Genomic DNA, 16720 nt, shown 5'->3' with positions numbered 1-16720 from the left:
CGCGTGGTTATAATCGATTTACTCCATTCTTAAACTTACTTTAAGAAAATGTCCAAAGGAAACGACTCTAGAGAGTTGTGTTGATATAGCTTTAGTTGTTTACGAGATATGTATAAAAAACTTATTAGTGGTCGGGCCCATGCCCACTTCCCCAAAAAAATTAAAACCTTCCTATGGTGCCAATAAAAACAACGATTTTACTCTCATAGCAACTTTGTTGCGAGGGTATAAAAATTGTAAAGAATACATTTGAAATGGTTACATGACATAACCATAAGATTTGACAGAAACGAGAAAATGCAGTATTCTATTCTAATTTCAAGAAGTCGTTTCTTCTGAAGCCTGAACAAAAATAGATTGAGGTACTCACCGTCGTGCAAGTAAGGATGCGCAAATGCGAATAACTCTGCCAAAGACATTGGAATTCGGGGTAACGAATAGATCACTGAATTCGGAAACTGCGTCTTAATAGAGTTTCGCAGAGAACCTGCATCACATGAATATGTGAGCAAATAGGAAAACTAAACCAGATTACAACTTTTATGTGTAGCAATCGATAGTGCCGCTGGAGAATCCTAAGTGCGTAGGAACCTAAGAACTGCGATTCAGTTCTCTGTCTTCATTTCTGCAGCTATGGCTGTTGATCGCAATCATTACAAGTCACAAACCGATAAGACTCTTTATTAGGAGACCGAAGATTTCCAGAGCCATATTTCTTTCTTCTCTACTTTTAACTCATTCAACAACTAAGAAATGGAGGTAGCTTGGTGTATTCTACCTGGAATGCATTTAAATCATCCTTTCCTCGATTGGAGTTTTCTAGTTTGTTATACTGTTAACACCTCTACTTTGGGGTCCAACTGCGCTGGCTTTTCGAATTCACACATATCTATCCATTTAACCTGTACATAGAACAATGATGAATATAAATTTTCCTTCTTGATTTTATTCTAAGGCAATTTAACTCAAGTAATTTAGTGCCAACATTTGTCTAAGTGATTGCAGCGCTAATTGCCAGGTAACGAGCACAGTTAATTCTTATTCTGCATAAAATGTCTAAGAATAATTGCTTAGCCACCTCCCCAAATGCGCGGCCGCTGCACCTGCCTGGAAAACACTTATAAGGCCGCACAAGACATGGCGCTAACCATTCGCAAAATGGAGGATTACTTGCGCCTTTGGCTACGCGGTTGCACGGTGTTTGGTATCTACGTGAGTCCCACTTCAGACCTTCTATGGCTACCACCTAAGGATAACGGCTTATATCAGGCTTGGATCGAGGAGAAGACTACGCGCTCGAAATATTTGCTGCAACGCCTCTATTTGGCGACGCTCTCCATAATCGTTTGTGCACTCTACTTACATGGCTTGTATGCGCGCGAGATTAAGCATGGGTTCGTGGTCACTTGGCTGGTGGCGACCTTGGTCTACACATCGCGGTTGTTAACACACCTCTCCATCATCATGGCAGCGCTGTGGAAACGCGAGCAGCATGAGTCATTCCTACAGCTATTGCAGCAAATCGAAGTGTCACTGAAGTTGCGTTTGAAATGCAATACACGACAGAGAGCGCTGCGACACAGTTTTTTTTTTTCGGTGTGGCTAAATGATATTGGTTATTACTGGCATGCCGCTTGGAGCATAATTACGTTACGTGTACGTATACTACAGCTGTTGATTTATGCGCGCATCTTACGCCACTACTTGGAATGTGTGTGCGTCAAGTTGCGGCAGGTAGTCGCTTGCCGCACAATGCCAGCCAATCAACTGTTGGATATTAACTATGAAAAGCTCGAGTCTTTGGAGTTCCTGCTGGCAATCAAAGAGAATTATGCACTAATCTTCAAAGCAGTGCAGCTGTTGAACGACTTCGCCGGCTGGTCACTCTTCGGTATCATTTTGGTTTACATGCTGGATTTCACCTGTCATGTCTATTGGTCGTTGTTGGGCTTGGATGGTTACAATTCACCTTATACTTATTTTGTGGGCACACCGGCAGTCTTGCCATTTAGCGTGATAGTCTGTCATCTGTGCTATGTTTGCGACAAATGCAAGCAATTGGTGTGTTACTATATTGCTGAGCTTATAACAAAAAATTAGAAAAATATTAAACATACTTTTACGGTGCCACCATAACGGATTTAGTAAACAGATTGACCACCATAAGATCAACGCCGCGGCTGAAACGTTACAGTGACGCAGTTTATCAGTTCTCCACACAATTACAAAATATACAAAAATGGCAAAAATACAAAACACTCGTAAAATAGTCTGTGGTTTTAATGTTTTTTATAATACCTTTCACCAAAAAATATAAAAAATAGCCATACAAATTTTAAGGGTTTTATGAAACCTTTCACTACAAATATTTTTAAATGGTTCAAAAGAAAATGAACCCCGCAAAATGAATATGAGAAAACCCTAGACAGACTGGTACAAGATGTATCTAATACGACCAAAAACATAGTGGCTGGTGACTTCAACGCAGACGAGGAGATGCTCTCCTAAAAGCGTTTCCTTGGTGGATACTGTATTGCTGAATACCGGTGATACGAACACATTTGAAAAGAACTTTACTGTGACAAAGAGGTAATCGAAGCCGCAGACAGATTCGCCAAAAACAAAGCATCAGGATTGGATGGCATACCGAATAAGGCTCTTAAGATTGCCACTGAATACAACACCGATCCACTTAAGAAACTGTTTACGAGGTGCATACGAGAGGGTATTTCCCCAAAAATTTGGAAGAGGCAGAGCTTGGTCCTTCTCCAGAAACCAAACAAACCAGCCGGAGAGCCAAACTCGTACCGGCCATTGTGCATGTTGGACACGATTGGGAAAATGCTAGAGCGTGTAATATGCGTACGACTGAATCAGCATCTAGAAAAAGAGCCGCCGGGCCTGGTAGATAAACAATATGGTTTCCGAAGAAATAGATCTACAATCGATGCAATTAAAAAGCTAACAGATGTTGCCAGTAAAGCCATAGAAGGTACAACATGGATGTACGGTTCTAAACAATATTGTGCGGTTGTGACGTTCGACATAAAAAATGCATTTAATTCGGCATATTGGCTACATATTATAAGGGCTCTTCAAATAAAAAATACACCGCCCTATCTGGTGAAGATCATCTCAAGCTACCTGTCCGACAGGGTGTTATTATACGATACTGATGAAGGCCCACAAAACTATGCGATAACAGGTGGAGTTCCCCAAGGCTCAGTTTTGGGCCCGCTTCTGTGGAACGTATTATACAACGGAATATTGCGCAAATCCTGCAAAATTGAAACCGCTGGGCATGATCCCAAATGAGGTGCATCATTAGCGAATATGATGAATCGTGCATGCCGTTTCCGATATAACGGTATCTTTTGAAGGTTCCCCCTCCGAAAACAAAAAAAAAAAAAAACAGTGCGACTCTACAAATGATAAACAATAAAATGATAGCTCATATCATTGGAAAGAAGAGTATATTATTGTTTTGTATAACAATTAGCAGTATTCGTTTTGTTCATATCTTAAGAGAACTTTTCAAATATTATATAATTTTTAATCCACACATAAGTACACTCTCATTGCCGCATTCACCTGGAGCATGGAGGAACCATACAAGATCCATAGTTGTATCACCATAATCAATTGAAACCTCAAATTTTTCATAAGCATAACATGTTCACCACGTCTTGTAATTAGCTCAAATATTACCTAATAAGAACTTGTAATGAAATATATAATGTACATTATCATAAACGCCAACACGGACCAACCGTAATTTTCGTTGATATGCTTAAACATATTATAAATTTCACCTTAAAACTTTTTATACACTCTCAACTGCTACTCATCGTCTTCCTCGCTGGGCTGCAACGCCTGAGGCATGGCACGTATAATATACCCTTTGGACACTGACAAGCCAAGTAGGTAGTGACCAAAAACACGACGTATATTTCGTACTCCCATTTCATCGTGTTTGTGACACAATATAGCGGCGTATTCATTCAATACTGTTATGCCTAATATGACTTCTATGACTTCAATTTGACGCAATTTCGCACAGAGACACTCGATATAGTGCCACAACACGCGCACATAGACGATCAGCTGTATTATACGTAGGCACATGGTTATAATGGACCAAAGTCCACATTCTGTCGCAATCGCAATTTAAGGGACACTTCAATCTCATCCAGCAGCAGGAGGAATGTCTCGTGCTCTGTCTGTTTCCTGAGCGCCTCTATTATGATGAGGAAATTCGTGGATATTTGTGTGGTGAAGATCACCGTCGCCGCTACCCAAGTGAGCATGAGTTCCGTCTCAGAGCCCAGCCAATTCAGACCGTGTATCTAGGGCGCGCCGATGACGCATTTCGTGAGAGCTGTTTAGTTGCGCCCGGCCACGCTTGTTGCGGTATATGTACCGTTGCTTGATTGCTGCCTTTACCCAGATAAACACCGTGTAATATGCCGTAACGTAGCCACGTACGCAGTTGCGGCTCCATATTGCTTTTGTAGACTAACGGACGCTTAGTAAAATAAATTTTTCGTTGAAAAATTATGTAGATGTTTCTTCAAGCGTATGATAAGAATGAATGACAGACTATTTGATAGTCTTTAGAATGATAGATTATTGCTTATGTATGACATTAAGGGCTTGAATTTAATCTTGATCAATTCAGCGTTGTAAAAATTTTACAAATATAAGTGAGTTGGAAACACATATTTGTAAATGTGGAAGGAAAAGCATGTAATGGAAAATTAAGAAAAATTTAAAATAGAAATAAAATATAAAAATAATGCTTAAATAAATGTTTTAATATTTATTTTTTATTTATTTATATTATTATTATTACGGCATTTCCAAATTAAATATTTTAAATATTTAAAAATTGTATAATTATCACCAAACAGGCCGCTGTGGATGTGCAAATCTACAAAGAAATTCTACTAAACAACACACAGATGTTTAATTGAAGTATACCTCTAGGCTTACCGACATAATCAGACGTAAATTCAGTGTAAAGAAATTTCTGGCGGTCACCTCGATGCACTGCAGCTGCAATTGTGTAGAGAATTGTTGCAGGAATATGCGATAAGCGCACATGGACTGTGTGGAGCTCACAATAATTATGCGGGCTAGCAAGTTTGCGATCAAGCGATCCTGAAAGTATGCAAATGAGAGAGCTGAGTGAAGAAAATATGATGATTCCTTTGCTAACTCACCAATTGCTTGCAATTATGGCACAAATAGCAGAGATGCCAGATGGTAATAGTCATGGGCAACAGCCACCAAAAGCACGCCACATAATAATTGCGACGTTCGAGATAACCCTCCCAGCTGAGTAGCGCCCAGTACAGCGTACAACCATAGTCCAACATGTAACTGAAAATGACGCTGAAGAGCGACAAGCCGGCAAACTCATTGAGCAGCTCAAATGCTTTGTAGAGCAAGTCATAGATTTGCTTAATGGCAAGAAGACAATCGAGTGTCTGGAGTTTCTCATAGTTGATATCCAAGAGCTGTTGGCTAGGCGCCGTACGGTATGCAACAAGCTGTTGCAATTTCAAGCAAAGACACTCCAAGTAATGACGCAACACACGCATATAGATCAGCAGCTGTATTAAGCGCAAACGCATCGCTACCGCGAACCAAATGGAATACCAAAAGTAACCGATATATTGCAGCTTAACGAAATTATACACAAATATGAGCACACAAATGACGGAAAGCCAAAGCATAAATCTTAACAGCTGACGCACATTTGGCAAAAGCCAATCCAATTTGATATCCTGTCTGAGTCGCAGACGCAATGAGAACTCGATTTCGTGCAGCAGACGCAAGAATGTCTCATGCTGCTGTTGACGCCAGATGCCTTCGGCCGTCATGAGTATAGTCGAGAGCGCTTGCGAGCTAAAGAACATTGTTGCCACGGTCCAGCTGAGCATGGTGCCCGGTACGGGTTTGCGCGACAACAGGCCGTTCACATAGAGCCCACAGAGCCAGGGCAGCAATGCGAAGAGGTAGAGTTTCTTCAAACGCTGCAGTGAAAATTTAAAACCGTTCCGCGGTAGCGCTGCGTAGAGACTTGTTGGCTGTGCTGAGTTGTTGCTGATGTTTGTGGTTGGGCTCATATAGAAGCCGAAGACGAGCGAGTAGCGTAGCCAAGCGCGAATTTGCTGTTCCATTTTGCGTGACTTAGTGATGGAATACTAAATAAAATTTTAGCTCGAGCTTAGTGAAGTTGGTAGATACCTTGCAATGAGTCGTCGACATCAAGATAATGATTACAGTGACAGCTGTAGTGCAGACATGCGGATTGGAAGTGCATATTTGCAGACGGTTGTTGTTGTTTCGGTTGATTAAACATTTTAAATCAATCAACTAACGCTCTTATTCGTACACGTGTACTTAAAGCAGACGGCATATGTGTTTGCATGTGATCTAAGGATTATTAGTTTATTAATTGAATCTTTCAATTTTACAACAACGCAGCTTGTAATGTTTCTTCTGATATTCAAAAAAGATTTAAAAACCCTATAACCGTCAGTAGTTTGTTCCACACAGTATAACTCACAGAATACAGACTTCGAAGCATTCGATTTTTAATTGCATATATTTTGGTTTAATAGAGGCCTGAGATATCGGCGTTAGACTCTCTAACCAATCTACCTAATGAATTTCCAAGCCACTGTTAAGCAGATCATTGTTCTCTCCTACACACAGCTCGGAGTTACACACTCATAGGTATGAGTTCAGAAGAGAAGCTACCAGTAACTGCCTTGACTACAGAGTGGCCAAAGGATTTGATTCTGATATCAAAGGTTTCAAATTTTTGAGGTTAGTCGATATAACCTATAAGGCCTTTTAGATCCACCGTAATGCATGCACACTTGTTGGATTGGTGCAGTTGTTAACGGGCTCTTGAGTGTATTAAATATTTTTATTAATGGAGTATACATACAATATTCATCAGTCCTTCGGATGAGGTTTGACTCTTGTTATACATTTACCGAAAGAAATAGGAGTCAGAGTGAAGGTAAAATTTTTCATTGCTTGTTTAACAAATTTTCAAAGAATCTCTCGCTCTTAGTTCTTAGTGGTAATTGGTTCTTACTACTAAAATTCCCATACCTTCAAAGCTATAGATGCTTCGCTTTGTTAGATATTTATTGAATTTTTATTAATTTATTCATTATTATTATTAATATCTCTTGCCAGCTTTCAAGATAAGCCCTCCAGCTCAATCTCCAGGCAAAGAAATTGCACCAGTATAACAAAATTTGTTGATGTCACTGAGAAAATCTATGAAAACGAAGCGTTTTTTTTGGAAAAATTTAATATAATTTTAAAAGCATACAGTCACCAGTAGACGCAGTTCTAGGACGAAGAAATGCTGTGCCGTTACTTCGATTTGTTGCAGTTGTATTTGTGCAGAAATTTGTTGTACGACCTGGCGATCCAACGCCAAAGACTGCTTGGAACGCATTACCTTCAGCCGGTTTAGCATGAAATCGATGCGGTGCGCCTACAAGTAGGCAATTATATTGAAAATACAAACTTCTGAAGCGCATATAATTACCAATTCCTTGCATTTACCACAAATATAGCACAAATAACAAACGATCGCCAGCAACGGTAGTAACGCTATAGGTCCCGCCACATAGTAGTAGCGTCTATTCGACTAGCCATCGAGACTTAGGAGCGTCTAGTAGATATTGCAGCTCACATCAAAGATGTAACAGCTGACAATGCCAAATAGTGACCAGCCTGCGAAGGAGTTTACCAAATGGAATGCGCCATAAATGAGCGTATAAATCTCCTTGATGGCCAACAGTGACTCCACCGATGTCAGCTTCACATAGTCAATATCCAGCAATTGCTCCTGTGGCGCCAAGTGGTAGGCAACTATTTGGCTGTGTAAGCTTACATTGAGCAACACCAAAAGCTCAGAATAGGGAAAGAACTCTCCGAGCCGTTCGATACCACACGAGGTTTCAGACAAGATGACTCGCTATCGTGTGACTTCTTTAATCTGATGCTGCAGAAAATAATACGAGCTGCAGAGCTAAATAGAGAAGGTACAATCTTCTATAAGTGTGTACAGTAGCACCAGCGTTACAACCAATAATAATGTTAGCCTTGAAATCAAACGCAGAATCACTCTTACCAAGAGGTGCTACTATAGACTGAGTAGGCAATTGAAAATATGAAGTCATCTCTCGACGAACAAAAACCAAATTCTACAAGTCCCTCATCATTCCCGTCTTACTTTATGGTGCACTCAGCAGTTCCTACGCACCCAGGATTATCCACCGGGCCTATCGACTGCTGCACATAAAATTTATATTCTAGTTTACAATTCCTTCTTGCTCACATATGCATCTCTGAGAAATTCTATTAAGTCACAGTTTCCGAATTCATTGATCTGTCCGTTAGCCCAAATTCTAATGTGTATGACAATTTTTATCAGAGAACTGCGCTTATCTTGTAGGACGGCGGTGTGCTGGTTTCCGCTTGCGCTCAACGATGCTTGGTATTCCTACTAGAAAGAATATTGATGCAGCTGTTCTGGAGTTCTTCGTTTTTTCAAATCTCATTGGTATTCGTCAAAAAGAGTTTTTTAAATATTCCAAGTTACTAAAAAGCAAGTTAAGATTAGAAAATTCTCCAAGGACTTCAAATTTACTTAATACTTTTCCGGTGACATTTCGAAAAGAACTCATGAATCTACTTAATAACGGTTTAATAAGTTACCGATAAGTCATTTAAGCATTTTTAGAAATTGTGGTTTTATTCACTGGAATTTTATGTCTCTATAAGTAGACCACTGTTCACAGAGTCGAATTATTTCTACATATTTTAGGCTAGATAAAGTATACGTAAATACTTGTTTTTAAATAATTGAAAAATGTTTGCTAACTTTAACCAGTGTCTACTGTACATACAATGCCTTGAGCGAACTTACCATTACATACAGCTTATCACCATCTTGATAAGAATCGCAAATGTAAGTACACTGCATATTGATGGCACAACCGAAGCGCTAAATTTTCTACTAGAAACTCCACAAACGCATAATGGAAAGGCAGCTGCGTGGTTGGTTGCGCTACTGCACATACTTCGGGATCTATGTTGGAGCTTATGAGGATACCAGTGACCGGACTACACACACCATCATCTGCAACAGCGGCAATTTTGCTTTTGGCTCATGCCGCCATCACACAAAGCGCGCACGTTGGTGTCGTCGCGCGGCAGCACGCAGCACACAGCTGTGGCAACGGTTTTACCTTTGTCTGCTAACACTTGTGTTGAGTCTTGTTTACATGCATGGGCTTTGGACGCGCGCCACAATGCCGGGTATCTCTTGGGTGGCGGCGACCCTACTCTACAGCCTAAATGTTCTAACAGTGTTGCTCATGGTGCTTGAAGCATGACGCAAGCAGGCGCAAGATGACCTCTTTCTGCAATTGCTCGATCAGATAGAAGTGACACTTCGCTTGCGGTTGCAGCATGACGTCCAGCGCGCCGAACTCTTCAACAATCTGCGACGGCTCATCGCTTATTATTGGTGATATCACTGCTCGGTTTCGCGCTGTGGTTGTGCTATGTGGACTACTTCTGGCATGGCTTGTGGTTGATCGTTATAATACGCGTACGCGTCATACAGCTCATAGTCTATTTGTACATCTTGCGGCACTTCCTGATCTCACGCGTAATGCAGTGCCGTGGAATTTGGGATATAGACTGCGCGCGTATGCACACGCTCAAGCGCTTATTGGGCATCATGGAGATCTATGAGCTGCTGCACAAAGAATTTCAGCTGCGTAAAAATGTGTAAACTAAAGCCTTCCGTAATACTTTCCTAAGAGATTTAATAATCCACTGACAATTTATATTAAATTGCTCAATATGAAATTTCTTGAACAACGGCAACTTTCCCTTTCCTTTCCCTTTTCCCTTTCCATTTTTTCGATTTATTATCTCCCGAATAATTTCCAGCAATTTTTCATTGCTTATGGAAACATTTTGCGATATGTTCTTTTGTATTCTCGAAAATTGGCAACTCTTTTACAAAATTTAAGTTTTAGTTTGTATCTTAACTAAGTGCTAGTATTTACTTCAGTTTTTGTTTCATTGGAAGTGGCAACCCTAGTCTAAAGTATATTTAGATTAAGGACTTCTTGAACTTTTGACTCTCCTCGAAAAGTTTTCAATATTCGGTTTCATCTTAACTTAGCACTATCTTATGTACTAGTTTCAAAGACTTATTTCGTTTAGCCACACCCTTTTCCTTCGACGTTCTCCATCAGGAACGCTGCTTTGAAGTTTAATCCACTTTAAAGTTAATTTTCTTACGCCAATTAATAATGCAATAGGTCATCAATTCAACTGCCACACCTCATAAATTAGACAACCGCTCACCCATTAATTCTTGCTCACCATTCACACGAAGTCATCGCAGCGACACAACCATAGCGCAATGGAGCAACAATTGCAAGTTTGGTTGCGCATTTGCTTATTTTTTGGCATCTACGTGAGCGCCACAAAGTGCATGGACCGCGGCGAAGGCAATGATGTACGCGCTTACTGGCTACAACGCGGCTATAATTGCGTTCTGTCCGTCGGATTTTGCGCTGTGTTCGTCTGCAGTATCCGTTGGTTCACGTACCCAGCGGGCCTTGAGCTCAACTGGGTAGTAACAACCATACTCTTCGTTTCACGTTTCCTTACGAACGCTTTGATTTTAATGGAAGCGGTGTATAAGCAACAACAACACGCTCACTTCCTCCAGATATTGCAAACGCTTGAGGCGTCATTGTGGCTGCAGTTTAAGTGGCGCGTTGAGAGCACAACGCTGCTGTGGCAAATAAAACGTTCGTTTAAATATCACCTGGCATTATCCGCGCTCGGCATATTACCCTTCATGGTGTCCACTTTCGTATTATTGGACTATGGTGGTTATTTCTGGCAAGGTCTGTGGTTCATATGCAGCGTACGCGTGCGCACTCTACAGCTGCTCGTCTATCTGCGCATTTTAAGACACTTCCTAAGTGGTTTGTGCTTACAGTTGCAACAGCTGGTGGCCTTTCGCAAAACGCCGCAGCTTCGATTGTTGGACTTTGACTATGGTCGGCTTGGCACACTGAGGCATTTGCTGGCCATCAAAGAGGCTTATGTGCTAATCTATGAGGCCTTCGCGTTGCTGAATGACTTTGCTGGTTGGTCACTCTACGGTATTCTAATCACGTATATATTTGATTTGAGCTCGAATTTCTACTGGCTCCTACAAAGTTTTGACAATTTTCGTGGCCGTCGCTACTACTTCTTGGCAGATCTCTGGTGGTTTCTTCCCATCACCGCATTGGTTTTCGATCTGTGTTATCTGTGTGATAATTGCAGGCAAATGGTATTTACATATTTGTGTTTTACATGCAATGAAACTGATAAGCATACTTATAGGGTTGCATTGTGGCGCATTGGCTAAGCCAACTTATATCCTTGAGCTCGAAAAAGGTAACGCGTCCATATCAATTGATTTTGCAGCAGTTCGCCATGCAATTGCAGCTTCAACGTATTGAAGTGACAGCGCATACGTTCTGTGTTTTGGATTTCCGCTTCATGATGTCGGTGAGCCTGCATGTATGCTACAAAATTACTTAGGAATTCAAAAAATTAATTCTATCCCTAGATTTGCACCGCCATGGCTATGCATTTGGTAATACTGCTGCAGTTTTGAATAAACTTCTTTTATAAAAGAAGCTGATTTTATTTAAGTAAAATGAAAGTAAGTAAAAAAAGGCGCAATTAAAGGACAAGTCTCTAAGAAAATGTTTTCAATTAATTGATAATTTCTCATATAAGCACGAAAATTATTTAGCACCTCCTTTCGAAATTGTAAACGTGAACCAAAAGCATATTGAAGAAGACACAATTATTTAATTATTACTCAGTGTGAGCTCACCCTTCAGGAGAACTATGGCATTCACGAAGCTCAACATATAAGCTTTAGGTTTTCTTTCAACTAGAGGGTATCGCTCTCCACAATACTACTAGCCTCCAACTCAATGCTTGGAATGGGCATACATATTGAGAATGGAAAATATTTAGGAAACGTGGCCTACACTCGAGCGCAACAATGAAATTGAAAGAAAATTAGATTTTTTTCGTTTTTAGGTGATTGTAAATAGTTGAAATATTTTGAAATCTGTATTTCCTTAAGAAATTTCAACTAAGTACTCCGTCCGTTTGAATTTGTGACAGATTAACTTCTCTGCGCCATTCTATGTAAAGTCAGCTTTTATCCTAACCCACTTTGTTCACCATTTTCATTTTTTTTATTCTTAATTTTTCAATCTATTGTTTGCTATCTAACCCATACTTTGACACAATCACTGATCGCATTGAGTTCGTCTTCAAGCTGCGGCTGCGGCAGACCATTAGCGATCAGCAGCAATTTAACGCTCGAATATTTGTTGGCGGTTAAGGAAATCTACGCGTTGCTCCATGAGGCGTTTCAATTAGTGAATTAGTGAATGCATTCGCCTGCTGGTCGTTGTGCAGCATTATAACTTGCTATATGCTGGACATCAGTTGCAATATATATTGGACGCTATTGAGTTTGGAAGATATTCTGAGGCGTCGGTACTACTATTATAGCGAGTATATTGTGGCTTTGGCCCATGATTGCCATGGTGTAGCATATTTGTCAATTGAGTGATGCCTGCAAGAAGTTGGTGAGTATTTGACTGATGAATAATATTTAACTTAAAATGTAAACGTTGCCTACCCTTAGGATGAGTAGCATTAACAAAATCAAAATCTCTCTAAATGTCAAATATATAATATTGCGTACTTTTAGGATATAATTTTGGCTCAATTATATGTTATTAATGAATTTTTGAAGGTCAAATTAATTACCTAACCATTATATAATTGATTGAAAATTCTTATAATAAAAATATATTGCATACTTTTAGGATCGCTTACTCGCGTATTTATTAAGTAAAATAATCATTAGTTCTTCACGATCCATGCAAAGTTAGCTTCTCTTGCTCCAACTGTTCTCCATGCAACTGTAGCCTATTGAGGTGTCCGCCTAGGAGATTTTCATTTTAGATATGCCGTTACTCATGTCGGTAAGACTGCGTGTGGGCTTCAGTGCCAGTTTGGACAAGAATAATATAATAATTGCTTGCATTATTGCAGATTTCCATTGCGATTAATGCATATTTGGTGATAATAAGACAGTTTGTGAACTTCTGAGTACAGTCTAATGTAATCTAAAAACGTAAAAGATGTGATACAAAAAAAGAAATACATTACTTGTATTAGAGTTTAGAGTGTAGAGTTTAATTTTGGTTCGTCGAAAGAGGACTTTACTTTTCAATTGTCTACTCAGTCCAAAGTAGCACCTGTTGGCAAGAGCGGTTCAACGCTGGATTTCGAGGCTGACATTGTTCGCGTTGTTGAAGCTGGTTCCCAGATATACGAAATTATCTACGACTTCGAAGTTATGGCTGTCAACAGTGACGTGGGAGCCCAGACGCGAATGCGCTGACTGTTTGTTTGATGACAGAAGATATTTCGCTATTTTGGCTGTCCGAGTTCTTCGCAAATAAGGAGTTGCCGTCTAGATGTAAACAGATTATTGAACGAAACGGCGCATATTTGAACTAAATCCGATCACAGTAACACTTTTTATAAAACATTGAATAAAGAGCAATTTTATTACATATTTATTTCATACACATAATATCTAAAAAGAAAAATTCATAAGTATTAGCAGTTAGCAAAAAAGATTTAAAATTATCATAAATTTTTGGAACCACCTTAATCTTCTCAATTAATTTCTTATTAAGAGATATAGTCCATTAACAAATATTTGCTTTCACGCGAATAATTCAAACTCAACCAGTATCCAACCGTTTACCAAAAATTAAAGCCGTTGTTAGATCGTTCAAACAAAGTATTGTGGCAACATACCAAGCCGCTGGGGTTGGTAGAAAGATTTATGGAATGGTATTCCTTTCTTAATAAAGGGGCTAATGCTATTGCAGAAAACTAAACGACTGGACATGGACTCTTCTGATAGTTCTAATGAAACTGAAAACTCCTTTAGCATTTGATCATCAAAAGTTTGATACAATTTTTAAATCCTTTAATAAAAACTGTGGCAAATCAAATTTATTTAGCAAAGTCTTTTAATAGTATTCTTTTAGAACTTGCAGTAAGATTAAAGCAATATTTCGTAAACATAAGCAAACAAACAAATGTAACTTAATCTTCAGTTTAAATGTTTAAAAGATTTTTTTTTTTTATGCTTTCGATGCATCGATGTTTTTATTCGATGCCTCCCAAAACATCGATGTTTGTTTTTCCCTGCATCACAATAGTATCTATATAATAATTACTTAATTATATAAAAATTGTATTAACATCACCATATATGAAGTCACAGATACTAAAACCTGTAAGGAAGACCAATAGTTATTATAGGAGTATTTTCCCAAAGCATACATCACGGCTCACCGACATTAATAAACGCAAATCTATAATAAAGAAACTTTTTGCGGTCACCTCGATGCACTGCAGCTCTAATTGTGTAGAGAATTGCTGTAGAAAAATGCGAAACGAGCACTTTGACTGCGAGGAACTCATTATTATTATACGGCGTAAGTTGGTGGCTAACAGACGATCCTAAAAGTATGCACAGAAGGTAGTTGAGCAGAGAAATTATGTGTTGTTTGTGCTTACCAATTGCTTGCAATTATGACACATATAACAAATGTGCCAGATGATAGCAGTCATTGGCAGAAGCCACCAAAAGCCTGGTACATAATAGCTGCAACTTTCCAGATATCCCTCCCAGCTGAGCAGCACCCAGTAGAGAGCAGAACCATAGTCCAAAATATAACAGGTTATTATTGTAAAGAGTGACCAACCGGCGAATGCATTGAGTTGCTCAAATGCTTTATAGAGTAAATCGTAGACATGCTTAATATCCCGAAGATATTCTGGGGTTTTCAGTTTTTCATAATCAATATCCAACAACTGTTGGTTTGGTGCCGTACGGTATGCTACAAGCTGTTGCAATTTCAAACAAAGGCACTCCATATAATGACCCAACACACAAACATAAACACACAACTGTATGATACGCAAACGCATGATCACGTTATACCCAAGCGAGTACCAGAAATAACCCACATGTTGTAGTTGTCTAAAATTATAGATCGCCATGCCGAAACATATGAGCGATAGCCAAAGCATATATTTCAAAAGCCAGAGCACACGCGACGGCAAACTATGAATTTTAACGTTCTCTCTCAGCCGCAATTTCAGTGAGAATTCAATTTCTTGAAGTAATCTCAAGAATGTTTCATGTTGCTGTGGACACCAGAGTCCCTCGGCAGCAATAATAAGACTCGACACCGCTTGTAAGCTTAAGATCATAGTGGTCACTACCTCACTGGCTATGCCGGGTATAGGTTTGCGTGAGGCGATTGCTTTTACAAAGACTACACAGATACCAATTAAGAGCAAGTGCAGGTAAATTATCTTCAAATGTTGTGGTTGTAGTATTTGTCTGCGTCCGAGCCATGCAAGTCGCTTCTTGGGCGTGGTTCGTCTGTTTATATATTGCGTTTCTTGCGTTGGACTCATATAGAGTCCGAAGATGAGCGAGTAGCGTAGCCAACGACGCAATTGCAGCTCCATTTCACGTTGATTTTCTTTAATAAACTAACGAAGCAATCGAAGTTAATTTGTTCTATAGTCTACAAATGATTTTTTGGCGTGTTCAATGATTGACATCTTTAAAGATCTCAGTGATAACAAAACAAATATAATTTTCAATAGAAATGCAATGCACCATGAAAGGAATGCAGGTCGAGAGCTTTGGAAAGTGTATACCGTAACTGAAAGCCATGGTTCACAAAATCTCAGACTGAAGATCAATGACCGTTGTTTCTAACACCTAAATCTATCAGAAAAAATATCAAAATGATCAGGATGAAGAGACTAGTAGATATCCGGATGTCTGTCTGCCCGTCCATCTGTCTGTGCTAATGATAACTGGGGTAAAAATTTCGATATCTTATTAGTTTTCTGGATGGCAATGATATAGATGTAATGCTATTGTTATAGATTTCTGCACGGTGGAAATTGCAAGGCGCCGCATATGTATTAAGGAGACATAATGGCTCTGGGTAAGCCGACATACTGGCCCAGTGATCGGATCAAAATACTTGATTTAATTGATTTTGCTGCTGAATTGAGATAGGCCGCTTATAACTTAACTGATATATGAACATATCGCTCATTTACAGCAACTATTTTTGAGTTGAGTATGCAGAAATGTGCGCAATTTCATCGTCCATATTGCATAGAAATTTCATTCCGATGCGTAGGAAAATGAACCGTGAAATAAGAATGTGCTGTTATTAAACTTGTTATGTTGTTATTATTTTTTAACTACAATAACGACTCTTCTCAGTTGTGCCAGAATTAGTTATAAACAAATACATATTAGGAAAAGGTGAATGTGATTTTCTTTTCAGCAAAAACGACACATTTGACTTATGACGGCGAAATTGATTTATATTTTTCACAAACAACGACATAATTCAAAGTGGCCCAAGTAAAAGCATTAGTACACTCTATTTGGTCCATTTGTGCTCAACATTGTATTTAATATATTACAGGCCACTAGATTTCTCAA

General features: G+C 39.3%; 4 protein-coding genes across 4 annotated transcripts; 2 read left to right on the top strand and 2 right to left on the bottom strand.

Moving 5' to 3' along the window:
• Positions 1–1116: 1116 nt before the first annotated feature.
• LOC128921953 (putative gustatory receptor 39b) lies at positions 1117–2100 on the top strand. The gene has a single exon (XM_054231030.1). The coding sequence runs from the start codon at positions 1138–1140 to the stop codon at positions 2098–2100; it is 963 nt and encodes a 320-aa protein (XP_054087005.1). The 5' UTR covers positions 1117–1137.
• A 2773-nt stretch (positions 2101–4873) lies between these two features.
• Positions 4874–6185, bottom strand: LOC128922098 (uncharacterized). Its single transcript, XM_054231604.1, has 3 exons — positions 5223–6185; positions 4993–5160; positions 4874–4930 (listed from the first exon to the last, which is right to left on the bottom strand). Exons 1-3 carry the CDS (start codon positions 6183–6185, stop codon positions 4874–4876), a joined length of 1188 nt encoding a protein of 395 aa, XP_054087579.1.
• Positions 6186–10480: 4295 nt separating this feature from the next.
• LOC128921952 (putative gustatory receptor 39b) lies at positions 10481–11737 on the top strand. The gene is made up of 3 exons (XM_054231024.1): positions 10481–11407; positions 11461–11628; positions 11690–11737. The coding sequence occupies exons 1-3, from the start codon at positions 10481–10483 to the stop codon at positions 11735–11737; spliced, it is 1143 nt and encodes a 380-aa protein (XP_054086999.1).
• Positions 11738–14411: 2674 nt separating this feature from the next.
• On the bottom strand, positions 14412–15717 carry LOC114804935 (putative gustatory receptor 39b). The gene is made up of 3 exons (XM_054231023.1): positions 14755–15717; positions 14530–14697; positions 14412–14468 (listed from the first exon to the last, which is right to left on the bottom strand). The coding sequence occupies exons 1-3, from the start codon at positions 15715–15717 to the stop codon at positions 14412–14414; spliced, it is 1188 nt and encodes a 395-aa protein (XP_054086998.1).
• Between the last annotated feature and the right edge of the window lie 1003 nt (positions 15718–16720).

Source organism: Zeugodacus cucurbitae, chromosome 5 (assembly GCF_028554725.1).
Source record: "Zeugodacus cucurbitae isolate PBARC_wt_2022May chromosome 5, idZeuCucr1.2, whole genome shotgun sequence".
NCBI classification, from domain to species: domain Eukaryota; kingdom Metazoa; phylum Arthropoda; class Insecta; order Diptera; family Tephritidae; genus Zeugodacus; species Zeugodacus cucurbitae.
Note: the sequence above shows the minus strand (reverse complement) of the source record. Positions and strands in the feature narration are given on the sequence as shown.

Coding starts and splice junctions, on each gene's coding strand:
- LOC128922098 (XM_054231604.1), bottom strand. CDS start 6,185: ATGGAACAGCAAATTCGCGCTTGGCTACGCTACTCGCTCGTCTTCGGC. Junction 5,161..5,222: donor GCCATAATTGCAAGCAATTG/GTGAGTTAGCAA, acceptor GCATACTTTCAG/GATCGCTTGATCGCAAACTT. Junction 4,931..4,992: donor ATTTACGTCTGATTATGTCG/GTAAGCCTAGAG, acceptor ATTTCTTTGTAG/ATTTGCACATCCACAGCGGC.
- LOC128921953 (XM_054231030.1), top strand. CDS start 1,138: ATGGCGCTAACCATTCGCAAAATGGAGGATTACTTGCGCCTTTGGCTA.
- LOC128921952 (XM_054231024.1), top strand. CDS start 10,481: ATGGAGCAACAATTGCAAGTTTGGTTGCGCATTTGCTTATTTTTTGGC. Junction 11,408..11,460: donor GTGATAATTGCAGGCAAATG/GTATTTACATAT, acceptor GCATACTTATAG/GGTTGCATTGTGGCGCATTG. Junction 11,629..11,689: donor ATTTCCGCTTCATGATGTCG/GTGAGCCTGCAT, acceptor TTCTATCCCTAG/ATTTGCACCGCCATGGCTAT.
- LOC114804935 (XM_054231023.1), bottom strand. CDS start 15,717: ATGGAGCTGCAATTGCGTCGTTGGCTACGCTACTCGCTCATCTTCGGA. Junction 14,698..14,754: donor GTCATAATTGCAAGCAATTG/GTAAGCACAAAC, acceptor GCATACTTTTAG/GATCGTCTGTTAGCCACCAA. Junction 14,469..14,529: donor ATTTGCGTTTATTAATGTCG/GTGAGCCGTGAT, acceptor TCTTCCTTACAG/GTTTTAGTATCTGTGACTTC.